We start from the raw sequence: 21,756 nt of genomic DNA, 5'->3' as shown, positions 1-21,756 counted from the left end.
TCTAATCAAAACATCTGGGAAAGGATGCATCCCATCCGTTTCGATCTCCATAGTGAACTTAATATTCTCGTGTCTGGAGTTGAGATGTGTGAGGAAGTCTGCCAGTTTATCTCTTCCATGTGGCCAGATAACGAAGGTATCATCCACATATCTAAAGAAACAGGTGGGTTTTAGATGTGATGATTCAAGAACTTCCTCCTCGAAATGTTCCATGTACATATTTGCGACAACGGGTCAGAGTGGACTCCCCATGGCTACTCCTTCTGTCTGCTCGTAGTATTCACCGTCAAATAAGAAGTAAGTTGATGTCAGAACATGTCTGAAAAGGTTGGTGGTCTCTTCGTCAAATTGCTGGCTGATGAGTTCCAAGGATTCTTGTAACGTAACTTTAGTGTAGTGAATATAGATACCACGTCGAAGCTCACCAGTATGTCAGATTCCTTAGGCGCAAGGTTGTTGATGCATCCCAGGAAATCCACGGTGTTGCGGATATGGTGTGTACATCTCCCAACATAAGGGCTAAGCAGTTGTTTGAGGTGCTTGGCGAGAAGGTACGTTGGGGCACCAATATTGCTGACAATGGGACGTAACGGAATCGATTCCTCGTGCACCTTCGGCAGTCCGTAAAGTCTAGGAGGAACAGCAGCCCTCGGGCGTAGCTTCTTGGTAATCTCGTCAGTGAAGCCGGAATCCTTGAGAAGCGCCAGAGTCTTCCTCTCGACCCTCTTGGTAGGATCGGTGTCAATCTTGCGGTATGCGCTGTCACCAACTAGGCCCCGCATCTTCTCAGCATAATCTTGTCGGGATAGGGTCACTGTTGCGTTGCCCTTGTTTGCAGGTAATATTACTATGTCTGGATCTTCTCTTAGCTCCTGTATGGCGGCCCTCTCCCTGTAAGAAATGTTCGGTTTCATCAGCTTTGTTTTGGTTAGAGCTCTGCAGGTTTCACGACGAACTTCTTCAGCAGCTTCAGGTGGAAGTCGAGCAGCTGCTTGTTCCACTGTGCTAATGATGTCAGCAATGGGTAGATCTTTAGGAGTCAGAATATTGCCGAAATATTGTTTCCTATGCACACTCATACCAGGCTGTTCACCCGAGATTTATTTCGTCATAAAATACGCCTGGAGAAATTGAAGAATCACAAGTTTCATGGAGTCTACAGAAGTAGAATGTAGCATAGCGCGGTAGATTCAGTTCCGTGCATTAATACTGCATCTATATTGCGTTTGACAGCATGAGAAGAAAGGTAACCAATATGTCTGAAAGATGTCAAAAGTTTGGGTGTTCACGTGCTCTTGTGCACTTACACAACAGCCGCCGCTGTACTTAAGCCTTTCTAAAGCTATCTGTGTTGGCTGTCAGTGATGTGATCCTGAAGTGGAAACGAGGAGGAACAACTTCAGCTAAACCGAGATCAGGCTGACATTGGGTACTGACGGACAGGGAGCTTCAACCATTGCAGACGATGGTTGTAAAAAAAAAAAAAACGAATAAAACCACAGAAGGAATCACTTGTGAGTTCAAGAGCACTACCAGTAGTCCCCCTAGAACAATGAATGAGCGCAGGAAGTTAAAAAAAGGATCGGGTTCAACTTTTCGAACAGCCCCCTCATAAGCCAAACATTTAAGTGGTCAATGCTAAGTGACGCTTCAGGTGAAAGAGAGACGTCAGTGGACAGTGAATGATTGGAATGAGTGATTTAGAGCGACGACTCACACTATACCCAGTGTCCATACAGTAGAAGGGTTTGGGTTTCGTGAACGCTCTGTAGCGGCACCACAGTTTAGGATAGGGTGCAATATTTCAGAGTGCACAAGTTACAGCTAGGTGCAGGCCGGATTGCAGTAAGTTACTCTGACCAACGGTTGCGAAGTGTAATGGAGGCCACATTGCCGTCGAACCACTGAAAAGTGTAAATGCAGCGGTTTGCATGGTGCAAGCTACAGGCAGAAGGGGCCCACTGGCGCAACAGGCGTGTGGTGCGTACGTTACGTGAAGCGGCGCATTGGCGAAACAGAGGAGCATAGCAGAATATAAATATGTGCCGTTTCCTAACAAGATTCATTGAAGTGTGGCAGCTCTCCTGGACGGTGGGCCATGCCACACCACTGGGCTACACGCAGCAACAGATTGGGTGACAGCGTCCGAGTCCACAGCGGGTCATTGGTTTGACCCTCTGAGGCCAACGTAGGTTCTGCAGCCAGCCAGGGCGGGCCACCCTTTGGCTCGCTACCGTGGTCAGTCGTCTTGGTTCCTGACACTCGCTGGAGACTTCCCAAGGCGAGGGCCGCAGATTCAGCCGCCGGATCATGAGCAGTCGTTGCCGTCGCGTTCTCAGCTGTCGACAGAGAGGAAAAAGCAGCAGTGGAGCTGGCCTATGTGTCCCAGTGGAGCAGCGCTGAGTCAACGGGGAAGGGCCCTGTGATGCAGACTGAGGTGAATGGGGCACTGTAGCTAAAAAACAATAAATCATTTGGAAAGTTCTCGCTGTGTTTTAATACGGCAACTCCTGGCACCCACCCACTACATTTGGTGTCTTCCCGCTACATTTGGTCATCCTGATACATTCGGTGGCACAAGCCAGCCTTTTCAGCTCAGAGAATGTTATGTGCCACCATGTGTAGCGAGATATTGAGGTGGTTGTGTTATGGTATGCAGGTGTTTTGCGTAGCTACGATTTGGTTCCATTATAGCGCTTAAGAAAACGCTACATGTCGGAGGAACACCAACGTGGAATACATTTTGCAGCTTTCTGTACTGCAGACAATGTAGAATGTGTTCAGAGACGATCATTGCATCAGTGTGACAATGCCCCCTGCCACACGGCAGTTTATGTGTCCCAATGGTTTGTGGACAGTAACTAATCCGAAAAGGAATGACATGCCCATAGTCCTGACCTTGACTCACCTCTGCGATGAGTTAGAACGTCGACTTTGCTTCAGATCCCAGCGTCCTACATCACTACTCTCCCTGGTTTCGGCTCATGAGGAAGAACTGATGCCATTCCTTCACACACATACAGATGCCTCATTAAAAATGTCCCCAGCAGTCAGTCATAAAGACAAAGGCAGGACACACCCAACATTAATGTCCACACTAGTACGTGTCCGGGAGTTTTTGATAATATGTAGGTTCCTAAAGCTGCCAAAACTTTGAAGAAGGTGATTATCGCAATCAACATCACATATCAGCAAATGAGTTCCAGATTCAAACTGGAACCTATATGTCAGTGATAAATTTGAACATACGTAATGTTAGCCAGTCCACCACCTTTTCTATGGTGACAAAGCGAAGTGGCAGCTAACAATGGCCGTACAGATAATTACGCAAGTAAGGTATCTGAACGTGGAGCAAAAACCCATGTTTCTGATACTTCCTGGCAGATTCCCGAGTTCGAGTCTGGGTCCAGCACACAGTTTTAATCTGCTAGAAAGTTTCAGTGCACAATCCGCTGCAGAGTGAAAATCTCATTCTGAACCCATGTTTCTGCTTGTTGACTCGCCATTGGCCATTAACAGTTCTGAGTGGCATGCTTTCACAGCATTTGGTTTCAGAATAGACGCCCAAATCAACCTGATATTCTCTATCACTTCATTTAAAGGCTTGAGTAAATACACACATCAAAAAAAGGTTTGCATCACCGTTCTGAGAGTTCCGGAAGCTGTACAGGAAATTGGAATACAGATCGATATAAACATCATTTCCGCGCTTTTTATTCCTCATGAAAACCACACATTGCGTGTTGTACCATCATGCAGCAAGACCTTCAGAGGTGTTGGTCAAGACTGCTGTACACACCGGTACCACTAATACCCAGTAGCACGTCCTCGTGCATAGATGCATGCCTGTATTCGTCGTGGCATACTATCCACAAGTTCACCAAGGGCTGTTAGTCCAGATTGTCCCACTCATCAACGGCGATTCGGCGTAGATCCCTAAGAGTGGTTGGTGGTCAAGTCGTCCATAAACAGTCCTTTCCAATCTATCCCAGGCATGCTCGATAGTGTTCATGTCTGGAGAATATGCTGGCCACTCTAGTCGAGCGATGTCGTTACGCTGAAGGAAGTCATTCACAAGAAATATACGATGGGAGCGCGAATTGTCGTCCATGAAGACGAATGCCTCGCCAATATACTGCAATATACTGTCGATTTGGTTACTCTATCACTCAAGGATGGCATTCACGTACCGTACAGCCGTTACGGCACCTTCCATTACCACCAGCGGCTTACGTCGGCCCCACATAATGCCACCCCAAAACATCATGGAACCTCCACCTTGTTGCACTCGCTGGACAGTGTGTCTAAGACATTCATCGTGATCAGGTTGTCTCCAAACACGTCTCCGACGATTGTCTGCTTGAAGGTATATGTGACACTCATCGGTGAAGAGAACTTGATGCCAATCATCAGCGGTCCATTCGGTACGTTGTACCGCGCTGCATGGTGTCGTGGTTGCAAAGATGGACCTCGCCATGGACGCCGGGAATGAAGTTGCAGCCTATTGCCCACAGTTTGAGTCGTAACACGACGTACTGTGGCTGTACGAAAAGCATTACTCAACGTGGTGGCGTTGCTGTCAGGGTTCCTCCGAGCCATAATCCGTAGGTAGCAGTCATCCACTGGCGCAATAGCCCTTGGGCGTCCTGAGTGAGGTATGTCATCGACAGTTCCTGTCTCTCCTCTATGTCCGAACAACATCGCTTTGTTTCAGTCCGAGACGCCTGGACATTTCCCTTGTTGAGAGCCCTTTCTGGCACAAAGTAACAATGCGGACGCGATAGAACTGCGGTATTGATCGTCTAGGCGTGGTTGAACCACAGACAACACAAGCCTTGTACCTCGTTCCTGGTGGAGTGACAGGAACTGATCGGCTGTCGGACCCTCTCCGTCTAATAGGTGCTCCTCACGCGTGGTTATTTACATCTTTGGGCGGGTTTAGTGACATCTCTGAACAGTCAAAGGGACTGTGTCTGTGATACAATATCCACAGTCAACGTCTGTCTTTAAGAGTTCTGGGAACTGGGGTGATGCAAAACGTTTTTGGTGTGTGTATTTCACTCTTGTAAAAATTGCAACCTGGTCATTGCTCCAATGATACCCTTGTACTGCTTGTGGGAGAATTACAGACCAGTTCTCAGCAAAATCACCGTGAAGCACTAAACATAGTTCTTCAACCTATACGCACCCTTTCACTTCTGCAGTGTGGTGTTGTTGCAATTTCTTCAGATGACGGTATGTTACTGGTTTCACTGACCATTTACCAAGTTCATCAATGAAACTGTCCAAGGCTACACTTTTCTTAATTAATTTATTGTTCTCCCATGTCCCATATGTAATTTGTGCAGAGTTATCTGTTATGTCTTCCAAGCAAAGTGTCTGTAAAGACAGTCCTCCCTTTCCAGGGCAGTCACCACGTTCTTGAAACAAACAAGTCTCTCGCTTTATGTTGCAAACTACTAATGACTTCACACGCTCAACCAAGATGCTATATGTCATATTCTCCAGTAAGTTCTTCAAAGTTACAACACAAAAATTCAAAATTCACAAAGTATAGGCATAAGCAAACTTCTGTAGGTTGGTGTGGAACTACCCACTTAGGTCGTAGTGCATAAAATTTTGATCTTCCAATATGTGAAGTAGCTTAGTTGTTATTATAAATTGAAAAAGTTTCTTTAATAGAGCGAGTCGTGTACATCTTCACTTTCACAAATTTAGACCTTCAACTGTTACAGTTATAGCGTCTTTTTTGTTGGAACTATGGCAATAACAGTCCCATTTATCTTCCAGATAAAATGACTGCACTATTTGAACTTGAGCTGCTTCTGTAGTATGACCATAATAGGGATCTGGTCTTCCAAAGACTCCTTTTACAGACCTCACATTTCTTGATTTTCTACCATGTACTTTGATACTGATGGAACATGGTTCAAAATTGTTTTCTTTGAAAATGTCTCTGGAATAATAGTTGAAACTTGCACCTGTTCACTGTAGATGAATTGATACTTGTGAAAAATTCCTGGCAACAGGTGAAAGAATGCTTTGGTTCCTTTCGTTCTGAAGATGGAATTTCTACTTTGAAGAGTATGGTCAGTTTTTCTGTAGTGTATTCATCCATAGCTTTAGTAATTTCTCTGCGCTCTCTTGATGCATAGAGCATACAACTCGAATTCACTGACCAAGGTTTCTCAACAGGACTAACCTCTGTAGTTGACTGCTTCAGGGTATTTAATTCTTCCTCTACCGATGCAAAATCTGCATCATCTGCACCATAGGGGGCTTTACCTATCACTGTTGCTATTCTGTCAAAACATTTATAGCACAAAAAGTCGTCATTGGAAACATCTTCACTTTTTGAAACAGAGTCTTCAAATGAGAACACTTATTCCCAACCTGAACAAAGTCTGTGTTTTTGTTTGTCTTATATATCACTCTTTTATGGATATGCAAATAGTCAGCACACTTCACTCTCCTGTGGCCCCTGTCAGAAGACATTTCAAACAGTCCTCTTCACAAAACACACTGCAGCTGTGTCAACTGGCAAATTCCTCATATAAACACAGAACTCACTGGATGGTATGAGATTTCTTAGAAACATCTTCAGTAAACAAATTAGCACTAAACAACTAGAATACATAATCCTGCAATGAACAACCACAACAAAAAAGCCGACAAGAAACTAAAACAAAGTAAAAGAAATATCTGCAACAATGCAAGTGGAAAGAAATAATTGCAACAAGGAAAGATATAAGAAATAACTGCAACAAAGACAATAGAAATAAACATTGTAACAAAGAATTTAGTAAAAAACAACTTTGGTGAAGACATACATTATCATCAAAAGCTAAAAAAATGATCTTTTAAAATAAAACTTGTCCAACTGAAAAGTGGAAGCTCTCCTTTGCAGAGAATATAGTACTACATGGTGCTAATCAACAAAAAAATCTAACTTTTCTGGATTGGCATTGCTGCAAATAATTTTTTTCTGTAAATTATAAAACAAAATCAAAAGACGACAGTAAAAGAGCTTTGACAGATATGTCCGAACTGAGGATACCATTGTAATCATAAAGCAATTATCTTTCAAATAAAAAACCCTCTAACAAAATGTCTAGAACTGTTACAGAGATACATCATTTTAAAAGTTTTTCCGAAACTTGCAACTTCAAAATGGTTTCCGCAGTATCATCTTTGGAGACCTGTATCTCGGGGCAGGAATTTTTTTGGAGAAAACAAAAAATGCATGTTTCTTACTTAATCCTGAATTTTAACATATGCTAAATTCAATAACATCCAAGACAAGGTAATCCCCCTGCCTGAAGTGATACGGATCATGCCTTGCATAATTATGACAAACACTGCTGTTCGCATCCCTCTCTATGTGTGCATGGCTGCTAGTAGTCCGGGGTAATGGGGTCAACGTAGTGACTAAATATTTCAGTGATTACTTCTACTATCTACGATCTGTATTTCTGTCAAGCCCTCAGCCTTATTCATCAACTCAGTAGCCTGAGAGTCAGACAAACTTTCAGTGGAACAGTTTCTAGTACTGCTGAGCTGGCGAGGTCACCATCGCCTGTTCTGCCGACGCCACTGGGTGGGCCTGGTGGCCTCTGACACTACACAGCTTATTTTTGCCCTCCCCTATCCATTTCTCACTCCCTTGCTGAGTCAGTGACACTATTATCTTTTGTCATGCCAAACCCCTCCGGCAGTATCATTGTATCACTGTCTCATATGTTCACGCCATCATTGCTGGACCACCACACTCAATTTCTTAATATGTTCGGGTAGTCTGTGCCCTGAGGAACTACCATTGTGAATTGATTATTTCTACTTACCCAGTAAGATACTATTATGTATTAGTATTTAAGGATGCTATTTCATCATTGTATTAGGATTCCAGTGTCTAATCCTGGGTGTCAGATCACGTCTACCTTTATGCTTGATGGTTTCCAAGTAATTTTAATATCAAAAATTTGATTATGTAAATCTAGAGAACAGATTTTGTGCTAAAGTGGTGAATCATGTTGATGTAACTTTCTAAGTAAACAGTGAAGTGTCTTACTTCATAGAATGACTTGTGTATTGTGAATAATTGAATCCTTTTACACAAGTCGCATGTTTTCTGTTAGTGGGTACCACAATATTTAATAGACTGCGATTTTGTTAGTAATTTTTTTTATGGTGGAGTCGGGGGGTAAGTTTTGGTTCTGTATAAACAAGTAACAGTGAATTTAGAATTTCTACATGCCAATAACCCTAAAGCGATTTATGGGCAGAAGGTATTTTCAATGCAAACACCCATTATGCTACCACTAAACGGTTACTGTTAACATGCACTGGCGGATTATTTGGCTTTGGAGCAGTTCCAAAACATTCTGAGAATTTGTACCAACTCAATTGTCGTGATCGCTTTCCAACACTGCAGAAAGTCTGTTGTAACAGAGCCCTCCATAGGCTCTACATCCACTAACTGAGATAGACGTTTCTCGAGGGAGTGGCTGGCACACTATTGCAAATCTGTAAACACCAGTTCTTATGGGAGGGCGAATGGGATACAGGGTGGAACCGCGGTCAAGGGATGTTTACAATTTCTTGCAAAACTTTGTTCCAATCTTTGTTTTGCATTGAATATTTCAACTACTCTCCCAGTATAACTTCATCAGTGCCTGCATGATAAGCCTGTCTGCTGTACAGCACAGAAGCAGTTCATTACAGAAAAAACACCAGTGTGCAGCATTTCTGCAGAAGACCTGGAGTACCCACGCCACCAATTAATCAACAGGCGATGCAGAGATGGAGTGTGTGGTCGCTGGAGAGTCTTGGACGACAGAGTGCAGTCGTTCTTCTCGCTTACGTTCCAGACTTCAGCCAGAGCTGACGGTTTCCCCCATCTGCCCCAGATCCTGTTCGCCAAGACCGGCCACCAGCCTCACGAACCTGAACGGCTACCTTGTACGTTCCCTGTTCATTTATTATTATTGAAGGAACTCTTAGACAGGCGGTCGACCTCTACCTCTGACCCATGACCAAGGCCAATTTGTTCTTTGTTATTCAGAATACATCACAAATTTTCTTTAATCAACTACTTTGTCTGATCGCCTCCCTTCTGGTGCTCACCCACCCTACTCTGAATCCTATACAGCAGCACTTCCTACAAGTTCAGACTCCAGTTGGACGCGTACTACCACCATGGCAGCTTGCACTCTGTCAACACCTGTTTCAAGCTCATGGTGGATGTGCGGGGGGGGTGTCCATTTAAATGAAGTTAGTTGGTACTGCCTGCCCTTTTAAAGGCTCTGAACTGCCTCATTGGGCTTGTTGCTGCCAGTGATGCCCTCCCAACCTGGTATCAAAGGGTATCAATGATTTCGCACTGCCGTTGTCACAGATTTGTATGTGGCACGCCAGATGACACAGTACGCCTTCTCCTGGTCTACCACCATTTTCATGCAGTTCATGTCAATTCTGAAACAAAGGACGCAGAAACGTAACTTTGAGAGTTACTAAACGTTTCGCAAGTAACCCTGATTCCTTATCTCATTTCAATAATGTAATGTCTCTTCTTCTGGACATGGATATAACTGAGGCGAGGACGGCCAATGATCTCTTCAGTGCAGATGCATTCCAGGCTCCAGCTCTTACGGGAGTCGGCGGAATACCGCGAGGAATAAGGATAATGGACGAGGGGCACTATATCCGTGTCATGTGGGTAAGTTGAGAAATGCAGGTCTTACGGGACACCTGCTAGGTTATTTCGTGCGGTTACTATGACCACTGCGTCCAGATGGCGCAGTTCGAATTCTGCTGCCGGTCGCTGTGGCCGAGCGGTTCTAGGCGCTTCAGTCTGGAACCGCGCGACTGCTACGGTCGCAGGTTCGAATCCTGCCTCGGGCATGAATGTGTGTGATGTCCTTAGGTTAGTTAGGTTTAAGTAGTTCTAAGTTGTAGAGGACTGATGACCACAGATGTTAAGTCCCATAGTACTCAGAGCCATTTGAACCAATTTTTTCGAATCCTGCTCTGGTACCAACTTTCAACTTTTCCCACTGATTTAAATCAAAGCCCAATCGCAGTCGATGTGTGTAATTCGTTTGTGTCTTTCTGTCTTATCTCAGCCATATTCCAAGCTATAAAGTTCTGAAATGATAGCCAGACCTTATCGAGACGTAATGCTCCTGGAACTGCACGACATGTAGGGGCGACCTGCTTCGTCAGATAGCGATAGCGGCAGATAGTGGCTGATAGAAGCAATTAGCTTAAGTTAGCTGCTGTTACCGGCACCGAGTTCTTTCCTCTGCTGCTAGTAGCACTTAAGCAGTAGCAATGGCTGTGCGCGTCTTATATTTGCTGGTATCCGCGCTGTTGCTAGTTATGGCGAAGCCGAGTATTACCAAACTGGGTGAGTTTCGCTATAATAAAGATTAAATTCCTTCAGGGTAAAATTTACGCCCAACATCCTTAAATACTTGTATGTAATTAGTACAGCAGATAGATTATTTTAATGAACCATGAAAAAAGTTTTCGTTCCCAATAAAACTGTTGAAGACCAGTTTGTAGTTGAAATGTAATACATACGATGTGTTGCTATAAAAAAACTACATGTATTGCAATCTGTCTTCCTCTATCATTTTTGCACTCAGTGATTCCCTCTAGTAATACTGAATTTATTTCCTAATGTGTTACCATGTGTACTGTCGTCCTGCCACTTCTTTCAGTCAGATTTTTCAATATACTGTTTCTCTCATGATCCTGCATAGAATTTTCATATCTCTTACTTTATAAAGGGGGGAAAGTATTTAAACCGACAAACTCTGGGAGGTTGTTGGGGACATTAAAACAAATATTTTCCCTAATGTCATTTTTACCTGTGAGGAGTATTTAAACCGGTAGAGGAAGATTTCTCTGGTGGCAAATTAATTAAACCAACTAACACGTTTCCATTTTTTTATGACCAAGAGACAACAAATTAACACAACCCAATTTCAATTTCAGTAGATTTTCAAAAATGCCTCCACTGACACGTAAACAAAGGTTACACCGTCGGATCATGTTCTGTCTGACACGGGCAAAAACCCCAGGAGTATCCTGAATAGTTCCTGCTGCTGCTACTATCCTCTTCTGATGCAACAAGAGTTGCTTGAACAAGGTTGAGCATCTCTCCCCACACAAAAAAGTCCAGAGGGGACCTATTGGGGATCGAGCAGGTCATGGTACATGACCACCTTTGCCAGTGAACGCTTCTGAGAACCGTCGGTCCAGGAATCGACGCACACGACGACTGAAATGTGCCGGTGCCCCGTCATGTTGGAACCACATGCATTGTCTTGTAGGGAGCGGGACGTTTTCCAGCAATTCTGGCAATGCTCTGGCAAGAAAATTGTAATAGTGCCTGCCATTTAATGGCCTAGGTAGCAGCTACGGCCCAATTAAACAGTCCCCAACAACACCGACCCACACATTAACGAAGAACCGCACTTGATAAGCGTTAGTAACTGTGGGATGTGCGTTATCCTCACTCCAAACATGCGAATTGTGCATGTTGAAGACTACATCACGCCCGAACGTTGCTTCATCGGTAAACAAAACACAGGATGGAAATGTAGGATACATTTCTCACTGTTCCAGGTACCACTGCGAAAACTGTGCTCTGGGTGGATTATCAACTGCTTCCAAGTTGTGGACACGCTGTAAGTGAAATGGACGTAACAATTGCTCTCGAAGAACTGTTCTTACATTCGTCTGATTCGTCCCCATGTTACGTGCAATTGCACGAGTGCTGATTGAAGTATCCCTCTCCAAATGCTGCAAGACAGATTCCTCAAATTGCAGCGTTCTTACCGTGCGACGGCGTCCCTGTCCAGGTAGTCTACCAAATGACCCGGTCTCACGCAGACGTTGGTACACAGCAGCAAAGGTCGTATGATGCGGGATACGGCGATTAAGATATTGTTGTTGATAAACCCGCTGTGCAGCTCGTCCGTTGTGGTGCGCTACGTAGTACGCACCAACCATATCAGTGTACTCACTCCAGGTGTATCGCTCCATTAGTAAACAGAGACAGTGCACTACTACACTGGTGGACAGCACTTGCCTGCAACTGAAGAGCGTAATACGCCCTCTAACTACTGAAGATCGTAATATGGCCCCTACCGGTTTAAATAATCCTCATAGGAAAAAGTGACATTAAGGAAAAAGATTTTTTTCGATGTCCCCTACAACCTCCCAGAGATTGTCGGTTTAAATACTTTTCACCCTGTCAGTCCAGTTTATTTTTTACATACTCCCATGTCACTACCAACATCCATCACCGAACCCAGGTCGCTTGTCCTGTAGCTCTTGACTCGGAGGGTTACCGGTTGGAAAACTGGTAGTGGAAGATTATCCCTGCCAGTATTTGGTTGGCCCGGACAGGTGAGATGGTGACGTAAAGGCTCTGATCACCAGTCGTTCTGCCAGAGTCCTGGATTAACTTCCAAACCTCTCCACAGTGTCTCATTATGCGAGAGCATTTGACACTGTTCATGGTGACCAGTCCATCGGATGGGCAGGTTAAGGTGGTGGCCGCCTCGGTGCTTTCCGGAACGAGCAGGATATGCGCCAGCATCTGATTGCACCAACACCACCTGGGTAGCGGGCCTACCTGCACCTGATAACGTCACGCCCTGATGATCGTGTCTGTATCGGAACTTCACTGTGACGCACACTGCAGCTGGTTTTCTGATCTGTAACGGCATCAGTTTCTCTGTCTTCTCCTACATAGCCTTCTACACTACTGGCCATTAAAATTGCTACACCACGATGATGACGTCCTACAGACGCGAATTGTAACCGACAGGAAGAGGATGCTGTGATATGCAAATGATTAGCTTTTTAGAGCATTCACACGAGGTTGGCGCCGGTGGCGACACCTACAACGTGCTGATATGAAGAAGGTTTCCAACTGATTTCTCATACACAAACGGCAGTTGACCGGCGTTGCCTGGTGAAACGTTGTTGTGATGCCTCGTGTAAGGAGGATAAATGCGTACCATCACGTTTCCGGATTTGATAAAGGTCGGATTGTAGCCTATCGCGATTGCGGTTAATTGTATGGCGACATTGCTGCTCGCGTTGGTCGAGATCCAATTACTGTTAGCAGAATATGGAATCGGTGGGTTCAGGAGGGTAATATGGAACTCCGTACAGGATCCCGAGATGACAGGCATCTTATCCGCATGGCTGTAACGCATCTTGCAGCCACGTCTCGATTGAGTCAACAGATGGGGACGTTTGCAAGACAACAACCATCTGCACGAACAGTTCGACGACGTTTGCAGCAGCATGGACTATCAGCTCGGAGATAATGGCTGCTGTTACCCTTGACGCTGCATCACAGACAGGAGCGCCTGCGATGGTGTACTCAACGACAAACCTGGGTGAAGGAATGACAAAACTTCAATTTTTCGGATGAATCCAGGTTCTGTTTACAGCATTATGATGGTCGCATCCGTGTTTGGCGACATCGCGGTGAATGCACATTGGAAGCGTGTATTCGCCATCGCCATACTGGCGTGTCACCCGGCGTGATTGTATGGGGTGCTATTGGTTACACGTCTCGGTCACCTCTTGTTCGCATTGACGGCACTTTGAACAGTGGACGTTATACATTTCAGATGTGATATGACCCGTGGCTCTACCCTTCATCATTCGATCCCTGCGAAACCCTACATTTCGGCAAGATAATCCACGACCGCATGTTGCAGGTCCTGTACGGGCCTTTCTAGATACAGTAAATGTTCGACTGCTGCCCTGGCCACCAGATCTCTCACCAATTGAAAACGTCTGGTCAATGATGGCCAAGCAACTGGCTCATCACAATACGCCAGTCACTACTCTTGATGAAGTGTGGTATCGTGTTGAAGCTGCATGGGCATCTGTACCTGCACACGCCATCCAAGCTCTGTTTGACTCGATGCCCAGGCGTATAAAGGCCCTTATTACGGCCAGAGGTGGTTGTTCTGGGTACTGATTGCTCAGGATCTACGCACGCAAATTGCGTGAAAATATAATCACACGTCAGTTCTAGTATAATATATTTGTCCAATGAATACCCGTTTACATCTGCATTTCTTCTTGGTGTAGCAATTTTAATGGCCAGTAGTGTAATTAAACTAAGGAAATTTATTCCATCACGTAAAACAACAGAACAGAATTCCTCTACGATTTGTCAGCGTGTAAATTTGTTTTGACAATATACTACAAACACGAATCTGTAGGCCTGAAGACAAACTGTAATTTTAAACATCTTTATCTCCCGCCCTGGGGATTTATCTTTACTACCTTTACTTAAGGTAAAAATCACTCTTTTTTGGTTTTTCATTGGTTACCTTATCGGTCCACCTAATTTTCAGCACTCTTCTCTAGCACCACATCTCAGATGTTGTGTTGTGCTCCATATGCACCTTCTCAGAAGTTTTTTCCTCAAATTTAGGCCTATATTTGATTCTGGTAAAATTCTCTTGGCCAGGAATGTCATTTTAGTCAGAGATAGTCTGCTTTTGATGTCATTCTTGTTCCGACCGTCATGGGTTAGTTTGCTAGCTACGTAGCCGAATTTTTAACTTCTCCTACTTCTTGATCACCAATCCTCATGTTAAGTTTCTCGCTATTATCACATCTGCTACTTGTCATTACTTTCGTCTTTCTTCGACATACTCTCAATCCATATTCTGTACTCATTGAACTATTCGTTCCATTCACCAAGTCCTTTAATTCTTCTTCACTCTAACTCAGGATAGCAATGTCATCATTGATATCCTTTCAACTTGAATTTAAATTCCACTCTTGAACCTTTCTTTATCTCTGTAATTGCTTTTTCCTGGTATAGATTGAACAGTAGGGGCAAAAGACCACATCTCTGCCTCACAGCCGGCCGCTGTGGCCATGCGGTTCTAGGCGCTTCAGTCCGCAACCGCGCGACTGCTACGGTCGCAGGTTCGAATCCTGCCTCGGCCATGGATGTGTGTGATGTCCTTAGGTTAGTTAGGTTTAAGTAGTTCTAAGTTCTAGGAGACTGATGACCTCAGATGTTAAGCCCCATACATTTTACACAGCAAAATGAGTAGTCGTTCTGCTGCCATTTCCCCAGATGATGTTAGAAATTCTGATGGAATGTTATCTATCCCTTCTTCCTGATTTCTAGAGGCCTTCAATGTACTCTTTTCACTTAGCTGCTCTCTCCTCTACACGTAACAGTGGAATTCCTATTGCACTCTTAATGTTACCATCCTCGCTTTTAATTTCACCAAAGATTGTTTTGACTTTCCTATATGCTGAGTCAGTCCTTCTGACAATCATTTCTGTTTCGATTTCTTCACATTTTTCATGCAGCCGTTCCATCTTAGGTCCCTGCACTTCCTGTTTATTTCATTCCTCAGCGACTTGTTTTTCTGTATTCCTGAATTTCCCTTAACATTTTTGTACTTCCTTCTTTCTTCAAAAAATGGCTCTGAGCACTATGGGACTTAACTTCTGAGGTCATGTCCCCTACAACTTAGAACTACTTAAACCTAACTAACCTGAGGTCATCACAGACACCCATGCCCGCGGCAGGATTCGGACCTGCGACCGTAGCGGTCGCGCGGTTCCAGACTGTAGCGCCTAGAACTGCTTCTTTCTTCGATCAACTGAAGTATTTCTTCTGTTACCTATGGTTTCTTCACAGATAATGTCTTTGTACCTATGTTTCTCCTTCCAACTTCAACTATTAAATTTTCATCTAACTTTACCGACTGAATTATCCAGTCGATATCCTATCCATTCGATATCCTCACATACTTTCTCTAACTCTCCATCTTCGGCTTGCCACATAGGCATGTATACCTGAACTATCGTTGTCGATGTTGGTTTGCTGTCGATTCTGATAAGAAAAACCTGATCACTCAGCTGCGTCGGCCGGTGTCGCTGAGCGGTTCTAGGCGCTTCTGTCTGGAACCGCGCGATCGCTACAGTCGCAGGTTCGAATCCTGCCTCTGGCATGGATGTGCGTGATGTCCTTAGGTTAGTTAGGTTTAAGTAGTTCTAGTTTTAGGGGACTGATGTCCTCAGACGTTAAGTCCCATAGTGCTCAGAGCCACTTGAACCATTTTTTAAACTCAGCTGCTCACAGTAACATACTCTTTGTCTTACTTTCCTGTTCATAACGAATCTCACTCCTGTTATACCATTTTCTGCTGCTGTTTACATTACCCCACACTCATCTGACTAGAAATCCTTGTCTTCTTTCCATTTCACTTCAATAGCCCCTACCACATCTTGATTTAGCCTTTGCATTTCTCTTTTCAGATTTTCTAACATCCCTACCATGTTCAAAATTCCGACAAACGTTATCCTTTCATTGGTTATTCAGTCTTTTCCTCATGGTCACATCCCTCTGGGCAAGACCCTCTCGGATATCCGAATGGGGGCTACTCCAGAATCTTTTGGCAATGGAGAGATCATCATGACCCTTTTTCATATACAGGCTACATGTCTTGTGGACACACGTTATATGCCTTTAATACAGTGGTTTTATTGCCTTCAGCATCCTCATGCCGTTGATCGTTGCTGATTCTTCCGCTCTTAGGGGCAGTTTCCAAACTCAAGTGGAAGAGAATGTTTTGAACCTCTAACAACTCCTGCACCATCTTTTGACAAAGCCGTTGGCAGAATGAGGGTGACTTCTTATGCCGGAAGCCTTCGGTTTCCATTGCTGATGAGTTTTTTTTCAGAATTTAAGCGGTGGTGGGGTTTCAACACATAACTAAGAACTGTTTGATTAGTAATCAAACACACTACCCATAGACCACGGGTGCATAAACCAGTCATATGCAACAAGAAACACACATTCCCTTTTAAAATAAAACAGTGGAGACCCTACAGAACATAAGGATTTATTTTAATGATTACTTTAATAAATTTTTGTCTCCACTAATCTTCCAAAATATACTGACAGCACACGAAACCCATATCATTCGACAAAATAGAACACCTCCTGAGACAATGTTCATTAAATCAAGAAACGTGACAAAGACATTTTATTCACCTAATTTTCCAGTCCTCTAGGAACCTCAAACACAAGAAATTTATTTTTCTTTCATATCCTTGACTGAAAATTCTGTCAGAGTGCGATTGATTTACCTTGTAATTCTTCTTCTTCATTGCTTAATCTGTTAAACAATAAATTAACTAAAACAAGTGTAAAAGGTCTTTTCAGCTCAAAATTAATTCGGAAGTAGCTATATTTGTATAAATGACCAAAATGATGCTGTAGATATTTATATACCGGTGCTTGTCAAAAATTATCTTGTAGCTTGTAACGTACCTACAACTAATATGTAACGTAACTACAGCAAACATGTGACGTTCCTACAACAAATGGAGCCTATGTACGTCTGTGAAAATGGACTCGATAAGCAACCTGAGCTATCAGTAATTGGGATCTAACCTGCATAACACCGTATGCATGTTGTAGGAGTGTCAGTTTCAATGTCACTTACGCCCTCAACAGTTAGGTTTAAGTAGTTCTAAGTTCTAGGGGACTGATGACCATAGATGTTAAGTCCCATAGTGCTCAGAGCCATTTGAACCATTTTTTGAATAAAAATGAGTCGGCTTAGGTCCTGTTAACTATTAAATAACTTGTAAGAAGAGCTTTCATAAATTAAGTCTATTTAAAACTTCAGAAATCATCATGACCAATTATAGTTTGACAAGTATTAGTAATGGCGAAATGACTGACAATGATATAAGTATCAATAATGGCTGAGTACCAGATAACAAATTATTTCAATTTGAAAGTTACCTTGACATTTAATAACCACAGCATATTTATTTGGAGGATAAGGCTGCTTCTTTAACCGACAAGCAAACATGGGATTACTGCAAACTCGGACTAACAATCACGAGCCTAACCCTGCAATTGCGCTTTGCTCTGTGCTTGCAAATTATACCCTGAATTCAATCTTCAAGCGTGGTTAAGCCATCTAAATCTCTTCTGGTTATATAAATAAATCAAGCCTTCAGTTTGGTAAGATCTGCCATCACCGAAGTGGGGGCAGCATGACACGTCTTCTGTCTCTGACCTCTCGACCCACACTACTTACAGTCGCGCTCCCAAGTTTTGCCCTCTATGTTACTAGTCTCGCAAAAATTTATTTCCATTCTTACACAACGCAAAGAATAGCGTTAAGTTGCCTATATTGTTTTCAATGTAATTGCAAGTTCTGACGCACTCCTTGCGTAGCTTCCCTGTCGCTTCTTTAAGAATTTGAACTGGACTTATGGACAAATAGGATAAAAGAACGTAAAAATTCTTAATTATGAAACATATGTAGATATAAACATATAGATTAGACAGTAAATACCGTTTTTACAAAAAACATAGTGAAGCATTTCTTGCTTACTAAAAATGCTCAAATATTTAAACAAAATACATAAATATTTAGAAGTTTTATTAATTATTCATTATTGACTCAATTATCTTCAGACAGTTTGGGGAGCCTTTTAAAATAAGTAATTAGGCACATTTTAATACTAGAAAAATTTCAGCCTGTAAAGTTTAGAAAAATAACAAGAAAAACGTGTAGAGTGTTATTGTTTTGTAAAAAGGGAATGTTCATTGCATAGGGATTATTGTATTGTTTTGCACTTTGCACACTTGTAGAAATATGAGAGGAGGAGCAACGTCGTAAACTGTGTGTGGAGGTGTGTTTAGTGTCTATATCACTAACACCTCGATGTAGAGTGTAGTAGAATCATGCAGCGGTGTGTACAGTGTCTATCTCACTGACACCTGTACTTGAAGAGACTGCATTTTGGGTGACACAGTGGTTTGTATTTTGAATGTCCTTTCCCTGAGACAACAATGTGTAATTGTAGCTCTCGAAGGCAAATCTCAGCATTGGTTGCTGACTGCCATTCAAGAACCCGTGTTTACTGCAGACATCCTTTGTTATGACAGACCTCCTTGGTTGTTGTCATCGTTACTTCGTACTTCATTGTTGGAGACATCACATGTGTATGTGCATTTTAAAATTTGTTTGTGCCCTGACAGATCCCAGTTACTTTGTACTCTACAGATAGAAAATATTTATTGTAAGAACTTTAGAAAACTTTTTACAGCTTCCTGTAAACGTTAGTGAAAATAGGTAAGTAAGTAATGCACATGCAGTTTATCTGAATGAAAGTTCGTAAATTGTTTGATATGAAACACAGATGTATTAACATGAATCTGAAACTATTGTACATAAAACTCATATGTGTGGCATTATGAGAACTGTTTGATTAATAATTATGATATCTGCTTATGTAGCTTATTAAGGTAAAAATATAAAGTATAAATCGAGTATTAAGTAATTCTGCGCTGGCAGATTAGATAAGATTAGATCAGATTTCGTTCCATAGATTCGTGCTGAGAAGATCCTTGTGGATGTGGAACATGTCAATTTCTTTCTTTTTTAAGCTGAAATAATAATACTAATAGTATGAATATATACATCATTTGTTTCTATTAAAAAATTCGTCAATGTAGTAGAAGGAGTTGGCCACTAGTAAGTCTTTCAGGCCCCTTTTAAACTGATCTTTATTTGTAACTAAATTCTTATGTTTGCTGGAAATTATTGAAGATGAGTGTTCCTGAGTAGTGGACCCCTCTTTGAACTAAAGTAAGTGCTTTTAAGTCCTTGTGAAGATCATTTTTGTTCCTGGTATTGTATGTATGAACTGAGCTGTTTGTTGGAAAAAGAGATGTATTATTTAGAACAAATTTCATTAAGGAGTAAATATACTGAGAGGCTGTAGTTAGTATATCCGATTCTTTGAAGAGGTTTCTACAGCACATCCGTGAACTTACTCCACAAATAATACGTATTACACGCTTTTGGACTCTGAAAACTTTTGTTTGACTTGAAGAGTTACCCCAAAATGTCATACCATATGACATTATGGAATGAAAGTAGGCAAAGTATGCAAGCTCTTTAATTTTCATGTCGCCTATGTCAGTTAACACTTGAATTGCAAATATAGATTTGTTAAGGCGTTTCTGCAGTTCTGTGGTGTGCTCCTCCCAACTGAATTTATTATCAAGTTGTAATGCCGGGAATTTAAGACTGTCAACCTCTTCTATCTGCTCTTCCTCATACTTTATGCATACGCTGCGTGGAAACCCCTTACAGGTTCTGAATTGCATATAGTGACTCTTTTCGAAGTTTAATGTCAGTGAGTTGGCTTTAAATCATTTATTAATATCCATGAATAATCTCTTTAGCAGATCTTTCTAGAACTACACTCGACATACTATTTATTGCAATACTTGTGTCATCTGCAAACAAAACGAACTCTGCTTCTGGCAGTGTGACTGATGAGAGATCATTAATGTACAAAAGGAAAAGCAATGGCCATAAGATGGATCCTTGTGGGATATCACATGTAATTTCTTCCCATTCTGATGATGACTGATGACTTAATTCGCTAGTCCCTTGCACTGACACCCTTTGTTTCCTATTAGCGAGGTATGACTTGAACCATTTTGCAGCACTGCCCGTCATACCATAGAATGCTAATTTATTTAAAAGGATGTTGTGGTTCACACAATCGAATGCCGTTGATAAATCACAGTTTTTGCTTATGATATAACCATCAAACAAAGTGTGCTGCATTGTAGAGTGTTATACACAAAAGTCACAAAAAATTATATTGACTAAGAAATGCTTTGCATACTGCAGCGTCATACAAAAAATGACACAAAAAATTTTATATTGTATCACAAATGCTTTGTATATATGAACGTAGGATATGCTACTTGAGGCAGCTATAAGCAAGAATGCTAAAAAAAATATTTCTGCACACGCAATGTTTGGTGCATATTGATTAAACATCTTAATAATGGCTTATATCAGTGTTTTACTTGAGTAACTTTAACGTCTTAATCATCATATATTGAATAATATTGTACTGTTCTAGCAGTTATTTGTATGTTCAGAAGTGCACTTTTGTTGGGAATGGAAGTGCTATCCTACTATCACCCTAACTACCAAAAAACACTCAGGAATCTATATCATCATCGTCATCATGACAAACTAAAGGCTATACCTTGCCGATTTAGCCACGTCCCTCTCTCTATTGTCATCCTCTTCATACGATTTTATCCCGATATCTTCTTTGATGTTATTAAAATACGTTGCTCTTGGCCTGCTCTTGGTTGTTTACCTAAAACTTTTCCTTCAAATGCATTCTTTAGGAACTGGTTGTGTCTCATTATGTACTCTATCATTTTTTATTTTCTTCTTCCTATTAAATTTAGCAGCGTTCTGTTCTCATTCACTTCTCTTAAGACCTGTTCATTACTTTTTCTATCTACCCAGCATGTTTTCGTCATTCTTCTCCATATCCACATTTCCATTGCTTCCGGTTTCTTTTTCTCTGCCTTTTCCAGAGTCCACACTACACATGCATATGTTAAGACACTCCAGACAAAAGTTTTGGCAAATTTTTCCAAATTTCTAGATTTATATGATTGCCTGTTACTAAATTCCTTTGCTTTTGGAAAGCTTGCTTTGCTAAGGCTATTCTTCTCTTTATATCTGTCATACATTTATTGTCATCAGTGATTGTGCTCCCCAAATAACAGAAGTTCTCAACCTGCTCCAGAAAATCATCTTGTAGTTTAATATTAACTTTACCATTTTCTTTTGTCTTCCCTACTACCATAGTTTTTGTTTTCTTCTTATTTAT

At 42.1% G+C, this 21,756-nt stretch overlaps 1 protein-coding gene across 1 annotated transcript in view; it reads left to right on the top strand.

The window, feature by feature from the left end:
• Positions 1-10,329: 10,329 nt before the first annotated feature.
• Positions 10,330-21,756, top strand: part of LOC126424649 (trypsin-3-like) — a 93,579-nt gene continuing 82,152 nt past the window's right edge. Inside the window, exon 1 of the mRNA XM_050087381.1 lies at positions 10,330-10,405. Coding sequence (XP_049943338.1) covers positions 10,330-10,405 — 76 coding nt within the window. The remainder of the gene's footprint in view (positions 10,406-21,756) is intronic.

This window comes from Schistocerca serialis, chromosome 10, assembly GCF_023864345.2.
Source record: "Schistocerca serialis cubense isolate TAMUIC-IGC-003099 chromosome 10, iqSchSeri2.2, whole genome shotgun sequence".
In the NCBI taxonomy this organism is placed as follows: Eukaryota; Metazoa; Arthropoda; class Insecta; order Orthoptera; family Acrididae; genus Schistocerca; species Schistocerca serialis.
The sequence above is the reverse complement of the archived record's forward strand: the minus strand, read 5'-3'. Positions and strand labels throughout refer to the sequence as shown.